General features: G+C 36.6%; 1 protein-coding gene across 1 annotated transcript; it reads left to right on the top strand.

Annotated features, from left to right (window-relative positions):
• Positions 1–7,694: 7,694 nt before the first annotated feature.
• Positions 7,695–10,239, top strand: LOC122038688 (MOB kinase activator-like 1A). The gene is made up of 6 exons (XM_042598570.1): positions 7,695–7,771; positions 8,474–8,570; positions 8,667–8,784; positions 9,499–9,675; positions 9,781–9,944; positions 10,036–10,239. The coding sequence occupies exons 1-6, from the start codon at positions 7,695–7,697 to the stop codon at positions 10,102–10,104; spliced, it is 702 nt and encodes a 233-aa protein (XP_042454504.1). The 3' UTR covers positions 10,105–10,239.
• The last annotated feature ends 2,279 nt before the right edge of the window (positions 10,240–12,518 follow it).

The following is a 12,518-nucleotide window of genomic DNA, read 5'->3' as shown; positions in this document are numbered from 1 at the left end:
GTTGCCTCATTAACTAAACCTAATCATGATTAACTTCTATCGATATAAGGAATATTGGTACGTTGAGTTATCTGCAGCAGGAGGGGTGAAACGATAATTAATGAAAATATCTGAAATATGTAACTATATGACAGGAATTATATATTTTGACGGGAAATGTGTTTTTAGACTATTTTGCAGGTGTTAAACAACAAAGAAGGTACATCTGGGGTACAAAAAAGATTCCTTAAAAAGTCATTCACCACAAGTACACGGCTTACGTCATCTCATAACAAACTCTAACAAACCGGGGTCCACTTCATGACTATGGATGTTATATGAAGTGGTATAAAAGGGGGAATCCTCTCCATTGGCAAGGTAAGTCACATCATTGCGCACATTCATAACCCTAATTTCCAGCTACTGTTCATCATCCTCTTTCTTCCACACCGAAAGAGATCACTGACTTGAGAATCGGAGGGCCTTGCCAGGGATTCCCACCCCGGTCTTAGGTCACTGACAATAGTGTTGGTTGGTCTCTTGTGCGCAGGAAATCTGGGAGGCTCCAAATTTGTGTGTCTCTGTGATTGAGTTCCTCTCTCGTCATCGGATCTTTGCACAAGGAAGGCATTTGGTAACCCTATTTTCCCCGATCCGCTTTGGGTTTCTTGAATCAAAGTTTTCCTGGCTTTTTTCTCCATCAACAGTGGGTTTCTTCTTCCAGATCTCCGTCTTGTCCAGCTTCTCAGACAGGATCAAGTATGATGAAACCTTTTCTCCAATAGCGATGTTTAAGTCCATTCAGATCATGCTTGCTATTGCAGCATACCATGACTATGAGATATGGCAGATGGATGTCAAAACCGCGTTTCTGAATGGAAACCTGCTCGAGGATGTGTACATGACACAACCTGAGGGTTTTGAAGATCCACATCATATTGGAAGAGTATGCAAGCTACATAGGTCCATTTATGGACTAAAGCAAGCTTCTCGGAGCTGGAATCTTCGATTCGATGATGCAATCAAACAGTTTGGTTTCATCAAGAATGAAGATGAACCTTGTGTCTACAAGAAGGTTGTTGGGGACATAGTTGTCTTCCTCATATTATATGTGGATGATATACTATTCATTGGGAAAGACATCCCTTTGCTACAGTCTGTCAAGACTTAACTAGGGACCTGTTTCTCAATGAAGGACTTAGGTGAAGCATCTCACATTCTAGGCATACAGATCTATAGAGATAGATCTAAGAGGTTGCTTGGCCTAAGTCAGAGTACATATATTGACAAGGTACTCCTTCGGTTTGCCATGCAGAACTCCAAGAAGGGATTTCTGCCGATGTCACATGGTGTGAGTCTTTCGAAGACTCAAGGTCCCTCTTCTAGAGAGGAGAGAGACCACATGGATTAGATCCCTTATGCCTCAGCCATAGGATCTATCATGTACGGCATGCTATGTACTCGTCCAGATGTCTCGTATGCTTTGAATATGACAAGCAGATACTAGTCAGATCTAGGTGAAAGTCACTGGATAGCAGTCAATAATATTCTTAAATACTTAAGAAGGACTAAAGAATATTTCTTGATATATGGAGGCGATGACGAGTTAGCTGTAAAGGGTTACAGTGATGCTAGCTTCCAAACTGATCAGGATGATTATCGATCGCAGTCAGGGTTCATGTTTTGCATTAATGGTGGTGCTGTGAACTGGAAGAGTTCAAAGCAAGACACAGTAGCTGATTCTACGACAGAGGCCGAGTATATTGCTGCATCAGAAGCAGCAAAGGAGGCAGTTTGGATCCGCAAGTTCATCACTGAACTTGGGGTGGTTCCTAGCATTGCTAATCCTATTGAGCTCTATTGTGACAATAATGGAGTAATTGGGCAGGCTAAGGAACCTCGCTCACACCAGCGGACCAAACACATACTACGGCGCTTCCATCTCATTCGAGAGATCATCGAGAGAGAAGATGTGAAGATTTGCAGAGTACCCATAGAGGCTAACATCGTAGATCCCTTGACCAAGGCTTTGGTACAGAGAAAGCATGATGGTCACACTAGGTCATTAGGCCTTAGAGCCTACACTGATTAGCACTAGTGCTAGTAGGAGATTGTTAGTTAGAGCCCTAGAGCCAATCATTTGATGATTGTTATATGGACTCGTTGTATCATATTCTTGTATATAAATAAAGGCATTTATTTTGGTTATTATACTTACTTGTATTGGTGCCAAATAACTAAGTATAATAGCGTCCTTGAGTAGAAGCTTCTTACCTATATCAATCGGTTAGTTGAATCGATAGTGAGATGATATAGGGAATACTACTCTTAATCATTCCTAGTCGAGTATTAACATTCAGGGACAATGTTAATGCGACGAGACTAGCATGTAGGTCAACTCGATGACTTGATCTCACAAGTCATGGATAAGGATATATCAAGTTGACACATGGGTATGCATTAGAGAATGTATAATGAATGACCTGCCATGAGAAAGTATCATGAATCGTTATATGAGTGTCATATACTTTCTCATGTGTCTATTAGTATGACTACTAGTCCTTGGACCTGAAGTCACTATGGTTCCCTACATAAGGAGTTACGTACTTTGGTTTCGTCAAACGTCACCCGTAACTAGGTGGACTATAAAGGCGATTACTGGGTATGTAACAAATTATGCGGAGGGATGTGAGTGATGTAGATGGGATTTATCCCTCCTATATGACGGGAGAGACATCGATATTCTTGATAGAGTGAGACCACTAAGTGCATGGCCATGCCCAAATGAGTCAATATAAGATATTGAACTCATTTGATTGAGTGAGTCTACTTGGAGTTCAAGATTTAGATTGATTAGAGGATGACACGGTCTATGCCTCATATTGATCAATCTAGATGTCTAGGATAGAAGGACAATGTCATATATTGTGAGGAGTTACAATTAGTAGTCATAAGGTGATATTGGATCTCAACATTCTTATAACTTGGGTAGTAATGATGTGTTGCTAGATACCGCTCATTACTTATGCTTCTAAATAGGTTTAGGAGCATTTCCAACATTATAAGAACCTATAGGATCACACACAAAGGGCAATTAGATGGAGATTAGGTTCATTTGATGAACCTAAATGATTAGGTTCATGTGATGAACCAAATTGAATTAAGAGTAATCCAAATTGTGGTAATTGAGTTGGACTCAATTTGGTTCATGTATTAAGTGAGTCTAATTTGGACTTAGACTCATTTAATTAATTTAATTCAATAAATAAAGATTCATTAAATTAAAATTGACTTGAACCAATGGTTAGATTAGATCAACCAAGGGAGAGAAGTGGTCAAGCTTGACTTGACATAAGTAGGAAGATGAAGAGTCAAGTTTTGACTTGACTTTGACTTGACCAATGCCACATCATCAAGGCTTCTTCATTTGGTCAAATTTGACTTGACCAAATGCTACCTCATGGGAGTTACCAAGAGTGGTGACTCTTGATATTCCATGGGGTTTACAAGCCTTGAAGTGGTCGGCCACTTTTAGTGGGGAATGAATTCATTTTTCATTTATGCTAATTGATTTCATCTTCTTCCTCTAGCTCTCAATTTTCTTCTCCCTCCCCTCCCTTGGCCAAACCCTTCTAAGATGCTAGCACACCTTTTTGTTTGGCCTCTCCATTTCTTGCTTGTGTGGATACACATAGAGGAGTATCTACCTTGATACTCTTGAGATCCGACGAACTTTGGACGAGCGGGATTAGCGAGGGCATCGCACCAAGGGTAAAAGCTCTTCTCCTTTGTAGACCTAGTTTAGATCTAGGTTAGAAAACTCATATTCAAAGTTTTATGAAATTTTTACTTCGTACGGATCCTTGGCATGGGTGTTTCGGGGTTTCCGCAATGCAAAAAGCTATTTTTGCGGCCCGAAAAACCCAACAAATTTGACTTTTGTCCAACCTAATATCAGGCTGGAGCGAGATGATAGTATATTAGGAAAACTTAGACTAGGAAGTCAAATTGGGTAAGGCGTACCCTACTTGGTCTACTTAGCTAAGTGAAACTAATCGAAGTTACCTTGTCACATCCTAGACTAGTTAGACTAAGGTTTATTAATATAAAAATTAAATATCCAATTTCTTAAAATGCTTTGTCTAGAATTAGTCATTGCTTCGATATCCAAGAAGGCCCCTGTGCTTTGTCACAGCCCGGTGTAAGGAACTATAGCGTTAAGTACGTTGAAAAGTATAACGGAAAAATAAATTCCTATCCAGAAGATCCATGCGAAGAAAACCATATACTAATTTTTGTTAAAATATATATACCTTTACTGCGTGCCCTTCACAATCCTGACACCAGCATTTCTTTAGGATGCAGATCTTAGCATGATCAACACGTCTATAACTCTACAGTATCCACACAAACACGTTCTCTGTCCATCTCACGAACTCACAAAATGGAGAAAGAAACAACCAAAGGTTGTGCTAGAAACCTCTTTTGGAAGTTTCGGCCAAGAGTGGAAGAAGGAAGAAGAGCAAAAACCAAAAAGATCACAATCACTCAAAAGGTCACTTCATCTATATAAGGTGACTTCACAAAAGGGTTACTTTACCAAATAGGTTACTTTATCAAAATGTTACTTTACTAAAAAGGTTACTTCACCTAAAGCTTACTTTTACAAATGACTTTTGTATTCATCTAATGAATACAAAAATATTTTTATCTCTTGATCTTCCTTTTGATTAATGATATATTAATCTCTATTAATATTCATTAATCTTAATGGGTTGGATTTAGTATATTGAATTAACCATTAACCCAATAAGCCATTAACCCAATAAACCAATAAGTCTAACCTATTTCTCAATAAGTCTAATATGAATTCATTTAAGTCTAACTCAATGTGTATAATTTGGATTAAACTTAACCCCATAATCCATTTCTAAATCAACATGTTCTTTGTGTGTGACCCAATAGGCTCTCATAACGTTGGTAATGTATCTAAAACTATTTTAGATACATAAGCAATGAGTGACATCTAGTAATGTATCATTGCTACCCAGGTGACGAGAATGTCGATATCCGACCTAACCTTTCCATGTCTATTATCTTGTATAGCTCAATCCTTCTATCCTTGATATCTAGATTGATCAATGAGACATAGACCGTGTCATCCTCTTATCAATCTGTGTGTTTCTTGATCTCTAAGTAGACACACTCAATCAACTAAGCTCAATATCACATATTGACTCATTTAAGCATGACCATGCATTCTTGTGTCCTACTAATCAAGGGGCCCAAAGATATCACTTCCGTTATATGAAAGGGATAGATCCCATCTACATCACTCATATCGCTCCGCATAACTTATTGCATACCCAGTGATTGGCTTTAAGGTCCACCCTGTTATGGGTGATGTTTGTTGATACCAAAGTGTACAACTCATTATCACTACAAGAAAAACCCTCATAGACATCGGTGGAACAACAACAGTTTTAAGCAAAAACCGATGTCTTTGAGTATTTTACACCGATTTTTTCAAAAACCGGTGTCTATGAGCACAGATTTTCGCTCATAGACATCGGTTTTTTAGCCGATGTCTATGAGCGCCTTTTTTTTGTTAATAGACACCGGTTTTAATAGCGGTTTTTAAAACCCGGTGTTAATGAACCAAAAAATAATAATTTACTTTTTCCACCAGCCAAAATTTACAATATTTCGCAAAATTCCCTCCAAACTTAAACCAATATCGCGCCCCTTTTCTCACCCTAAATCTAAACCTAAACCTCCGACCATCTCTCATCCTCATCTCCCTCTTCCCCTACTTGGATCTCTTCCCCTTCCTGGATCGATGCCCCTTCCTCTCCCTTCCTCTCTCGATTAGGATCAAAATCACCTGCTTCGGTCCTAAACAAAATCGCAGCATAAATCGTTCCTGCCTCCTCGTCCAATCCTCTCTTCCTCCTCCTCCTTCCTCTCTTCACTCTTCCCGGCTAAGGTAGGGGCCGACGAGATCACATCGAAGCACTTGATTCATTCGATTCCGGTTCCCGTTCACGAAACCAGTTTCTTTCGATCGAGGTGATGGCGGACGTGCAGATGGGGAGACGAAGACCTTCGCGTTCCAGGCGGAGATCAACCAGTTGTTGAGTCTCATCATCAACACCTTCTACTCCAACAAGGAGATCTTCCTGCGCGAGCTGATTAGCAATGCCTCGGATGTGAGACATCACTGCTTTCATGTTGCTGCTCCCATTTTTTTCCTCTGTGTTGTCGTTGCTGAAGCAAATCGTGTGACTGCAGGCACTCGATAAGATCCGGTTCGAGGGTCTCACCGACAAGAGCAAGCTGAACGCCGCACCTTGTCGCACGGTCTAGCACCAAGGAGCTCATGGAGGCACTAAACCTCTTCCAACTCGCGTTGCCTCCCTCCCTCAAGCGCCGGTGAAGATTCAGTTGCTTGCCCAATAAACATCTTTTCATGTGGGAGGACGAGTCAGTTATGTGACGCCCTGAAGCGTCCCGAAGATCCGTGGGAGGATTGACTAACGTTGTCGTTGGGTGCCAATCGCACCTCTTCTTTCGCCGCTATAGTTACATGGAATCTAGAGGTCAAGGAGTATTTTCACATGATCTCTGAAGCTGAATGCCATATCCAGATTTCTAAATTGCCCACGCATCCTTTTTCCTATTTTTATATTCGTTCGAACACTCTTAAATCCACAATTAATGCAGTTATTGAGAAACTATAAGTGCCATTCTAAAGTAATGCAACAGGTACAAGTATCTGAAGAAAGAAGACAAGGTCATCCGTGTCCTCAGCCTGGTCTTGAACAGGTTGTGTTTGTTGAAAGTTCTGAACCACATATGCTTGAGGCGACATTATTCCGTTAGAAACGGATGCAACTGGCGCTACTTAGAAAGCGTTGGATTATCATAATCTGGATTACGAAGACGGTTTGTAGGATCTCAGATACTCAAGGATCTGCCACCAAATACAGAATAGTCAGCTGACAGAGCACCGATGTGGCTTGGATTGGCCGGTAATAGGATTTTTCACTGGCAAGATAAGTCTGCGCGTCTCATGGTGGCATTTATCTTTTGTGCTTTTATCCTTTTTTCTATATTAATACTTATATCACCTGGTAGTTTATCCATCTGCTAGATGGATTCTTTTCTCTACTTATAGAGATTATTTTCCTATCAAATTATTTCGCAAGCATGATAATTGGATTTCATTACTTCATATGCGTTACACTTGCTTGCATTAACCTTGAGAAGCATGACTTTCAAATCTAGATGCTAATTTGTAAATCTTGAAAAAAGCATCAAAATGCTTGTCCAAAAACCATTGCGCTACTGTTTTTTCTGGTGAAATTGGGCCTTAGTCAAGCTATGTATTGGTTGCAGTAACCTTCTGATCACTTGGAAGCTATTGAAACATTATGAGTTTGGCAGCCAGTGTTATTCTCTATTGTTGTTATTATTCTCTAATTGTTCCTCAATATGCACTATATATGTTATCGACAGAGAGTGCTCATTCCATAATAAAACGTTTGGTTTGTTTAGCTGAATGCAAATGTTAATATATCGATCATTAGATTATTTATGTGGAAGCATGTGAGAGTGGCAGTATCTTTGAAGGTTTAATGCCAGAAGACCTTAATGTATATGTGACAACAACATCCAATGCTGTTGAAAGCAGCTAGGGAACTTACTGTCCTGGGATGGATCCTCCACCACCACCACCGGAATATATGACTTGCCTTGGTGACTTGTACAACGTTGCATGGATGGAAGACAGGTTTGAGTTTTATACCTAAACAAGTCATATCTGTTGTCAAGTTCAAAAGGTCTAAACATTTTATTGCATTTTATTTATTTTTTTTCATGTTAATGGGCTGACATTAGATTGTTTGGTTCCGCTAAGGAAATTTTTTTTAAAATATATTTCCTTCTTCAGTGATTTTGTTTCTTTTGAGATGAAACAACAAAGAGGCACTGAAGTACAACAAATTGGATTAGAGCATCGAATCCAAGTTCAATTGTTGAATTTTCTGATTAGTAACTTAGTTTTAATTACAAGATGTTAGTGCATTACAGAATAGCTACACTTTTAAGTCTTGCTAATGACATAGCTTTATTTGTTTAAAATTTCCCCAAGAAAATTTTGCTTCGGACATTAAATGCTTTTTACCTTTTACTCTTCTCAAAGCCATAACTTGGTCTTTCTTGAAAAACTTTGTCAAGAAATTAGCGTGTGGTTACTGTTGTCACAATAACAGAATGTAAATTTTACTGCTGCAAAAGTCATATCTTGGTTCTTAATTTTGACACAGCCTGGTGTGCTAACTCATTTAAAAGATAAAAAGGAGCCAAAACTTCCATTTGTAATGGTATTCCTATTTTTAAGGGTAGAAATCCTCCAAACATAGGAGCCTTTTCAATATGATGGCATTGCTAACCTTCTAATTATATTAATGGCAGTAAGAATCACAATCTAAAGGATCGAACTCATCGACAATCTAATTTTTGGATCGGATGTTGCACCTTTAGTCCTCAAAACCGTGAGGCCATCTGGTCAGGCTCTGGTTGATGATTGGGTTTGCTTGAAAATAGTGGTAAATATTGTGCTCTAGCGTATTCATCTTCACAATCTATTTTATTAAACATGACCATGTGTTAACAAAAAACCTTAGGTCCAAGCATTCGAGTTGCATTGTGGATCGCTCACTCAATATGGCATGAAGTATATACGAGCTTTCGCAAACATATGTAACGAGGGTGTCTCAAAGGATGGGATGGAAGAAGCTTGTGGTAATGTCTGTGGAAGCTACAACTCAGCTAAGTGGAGTCCCTTTATCCATGGCTACAGTGCATGATCTTGTATCTCAAAATTGCACGTCTAGTGTAATGTAAGCTCATCAGTGCTCATACATAAATATATAGTCACTGGCAGTAGGAATAGTCATATGCTTACTTAAACTTGTTCAAGGGTGTTGTTTCGGATAGTTATATGCAATTTTGAAAGCTGGAAATGGTAAAGATGTAATTTTGAAAGCTGGAAATGGTAAAGATTCAGTATGCAGTTGGTCTCAATTAGTTCGGATATGGTTTGTTTGTCGAGTTTTTACTTAAATTCAACTATTATTTTATTAAAGCTTCTTTTATGGTTCTTTAGCATCAAGAGGTTTACCTTGTATTGAAACTTTTGTTGCATATATTTCTTGATTCATAAATTTTCAGTGTATATTTCTAATACTCTTGAGTAAATTCCATTAATGCCTCCTTATTGCAAGATACTAGTTTCAGTGAATCTAACTTGTTATAATTTTTCCATTTTGTCATAACCAGATTGAAAGTTGCTGATACTTTACCTCCCTTAGGAATCATCATTAGCAGAGTTACCTTTGTGGGTCATGATCCATACATATTTCTTAGAAGAATTGCACGATATTTCATCCAATATCATCATAGGGAAGCAAAATATCAAATTTTGCAGATAATTTACTTCTGTGATCCCGCAATGAGTTGTATTTGTATCATATGTTTATTTGCAGATTTGTACTTGTAGGTATGAATATAGATGGGCGGATGGTGTGCAAATAAAGAAACCTATTGAAGTCTCAGCGCCAAAGTATGTTGAGTACCTGATGGAGTGGATTGAAGTTCAGCTCGACGATGAATCTATTTTCCCTCAAAAGCTCGGTAGAGCCTGTCGATCCAAGTGTTCAATTAATCATTCTTCTAATACAACAACAACTAAGGGAGCTTAAATTGCTGATCTTCATTATCTGATGTTTTTTTTTGTAGGAACACCTTTTCCTGCAAACTTCAAAGACGTCGTGAAGACAATATTCAAGCGGTTGTTCCGTGTTTACGCACACATTTATCACTCTCATTTCCAGAAGATTGTGAGCCTCAAGGAAGAAGCACATCTCAACACCTGCTTCAAGCATTTCATTCTTTTCACTTATGTAAGTGCCTACCTCCGCTTAAAATTTCATTGCTTTCGTCAACCTTTCATACCCATTTGAGAATCGACATGTTCGTGTTATTGTGACGCAGGAGTTTGGGTTGATCGACAAGAAGGAAATCGCCCCGCTGCAGGAGCTGATTGAGTCCATCGTTCTATAAGTTTGTTGCTAATCTAAAGCACTTAAATGATCTTTCAGGTAATCAATCTTATTTCACTGCTAAGTTTCTCTCGAGTGGCTTGTATGTTGATGATGCATTGTTTATTACACATAATTAATGAGTAAATATTAATATGATTTTGTGTGACCCACCTCCACCACCTGTTCCTTGTGGCTCTGAATCAAGAAATTTTGCTGCCACACCTCCCGCTCTCTGCCAGCGTGGTGAGGGCTCGAGAGAGAGAGAGGGAGGCAGAAAGCGGTAGAATTGTATCATTAGAGTAAAATTTGAATCCTATGAGGACGCTTGGGGCCGACAGTGAAGAAGGCACTTGGAGTGAGGTTACATTATTGCATCTTTACCATTTCCAGCTTTCAAAATTACATCTTTATTAATATATTATTTATGTGTTTTTACAGTTTACAAATCTCAACTACTCTAGAGTTGAAATTGATGAAGTGCGGTTCGATTGGGCGGAATGCATGCTAGATTACATTTGAAGTGCGGTTCTACCTTAATGTGTTGTTAAAAGAATGTTCTATCTTGATTTTGATATCTATTAGCTAGCTTTTGATGTAAAAAGAATGTTTGGGTATTTTATGGATACTGTTGTAAGAAGATTATTTATATAATTTGTGAATATTTGTGTATTTTATGGATATTATTGAATGAAGAATATTTGCATAATTTGTAAATATTTGTGTATTTTTTTTTGTTATTGTCGGTTTTAAAATCAAATTTGTGCTGTTAAAAAATATACATATTACATCGATTTTCCACCGCTGCAAAATCGGTGTTATTAACTAATATTACATCGGTCATTTACCGCTGCCAAAACTGGTGTTATTAACATACAATATTACATCGGTTTTACACCGTTGATGAAACGGTGTCGTTAAGTGATACTACACCGGTTAATAACCGATTCGAAGACCGGTGTCGTTAAGTGATACTACAACGGTTTTAACCCGATGTCTAAAATGACAGACTTTTAACATCGGCTTCATAGACATCGGTCGAAAATGAAATAGACACCGGTGGAAAACCGATGTCTATGAAGGTTTTTGTTGTAGTGTATGTAGGAAACCGTAGTGACTTCAGGTCTAAAGACTATTCATACTAATAGTCATATGAGAATATTTGTGACACTCATATAAGATTCATGAAACATTCTCATGGCGGGTCATTCAGTACATATTCTCTAATATATATCCATGTGTCAACCTGATATCTCATATCCATGACTTGTGAGATTAAGTCATCTGTTGACCTACATGCTAGTCTCAACGCATTAATATTGTCCTTGCATATTAATGCTTGACTAGGAATAGTTAAGATTAGTGTTCTATATATATCTACAATATCTCACTATCAATTCAACCAATTATATGTTGTACACTAGAACCTACTACCCTAGGACATTATTATACTTATTCATTAGACACTAAACTAAAATAAATATAATAACCAACTTTGCCTTTTATTAATAATGAAATATGATACAAAATGAGATCTTTACAACCATCTCATAATTGGTAGTAGGGCTAATACTAACACCTGGAAGCTAATTTTTGAAATGTATATTTAATTAACTAACTGTTAAACCTGAATCTAACTCAAGTTCAAACTATCTTTAAAATAAATTTGAAACTAATCATCTCACGCAACTATAGGATACCTTTGATTAAAAACACACATCCGGTGAGATGAATAAGAAAAACTAAAAATCAAATTAAAAAGTATTTTAAAAATCATATTAAAAATCCTTTTAAAAATTATTTTCAAATCCTTTTAAAACTTAAAAATTATTTTTAAAAGTAATTTTAAAAATAGATTTAAAAATCAATTAAAAATTATTTTAAATCATTTTAAATTTATTTTAAAAATCATTTAAAATATTATCTTAAAAATTATTTTTAAAATCCTTTTAAAATTATTTAAAAATATTTTAAAAAATTTTTAAATAATATTTTTATAAATATATTTTTAATTGTTTAGAACAAAAACAAAAAAAAACATAAAATTAAAACTTCGTTAATTTAAACTTAAAACTTTATTAAATAATTAAACTAAATTCAACTCAATTCAATTACAATTTTATATAATTTTAACTTTAATTAATAATCTAATCTGAATCAAGAATTTAGGTAAACATTAATTGAAAATTTATTTTAACTTTAATTAATACCTTAATTTAGTTTAATTTAACCTAAATAAAGGATTATTCTAACTTATTGTAATTTAACTCAATCAAATTGTTTTATCAATTAACATAATCTATAATTTAATGAAAGTTTTATTGTAACCTTAATTAAACCCTTAATTTTACTCTAACTCACTTTAAACTAAACTTGAATTAACATTAAAATTTAACTGAAACTTAACTTTAAGACTTTAACTTAAATTAATTAAAA

Source organism: Zingiber officinale, chromosome 1B, assembly GCF_018446385.1.
Source record: "Zingiber officinale cultivar Zhangliang chromosome 1B, Zo_v1.1, whole genome shotgun sequence".
NCBI lineage: Eukaryota > Viridiplantae > Streptophyta > Magnoliopsida > Zingiberales > Zingiberaceae > Zingiber > Zingiber officinale.
Note: the sequence above shows the minus strand (reverse complement) of the source record. Positions and strands in the feature narration are given on the sequence as shown.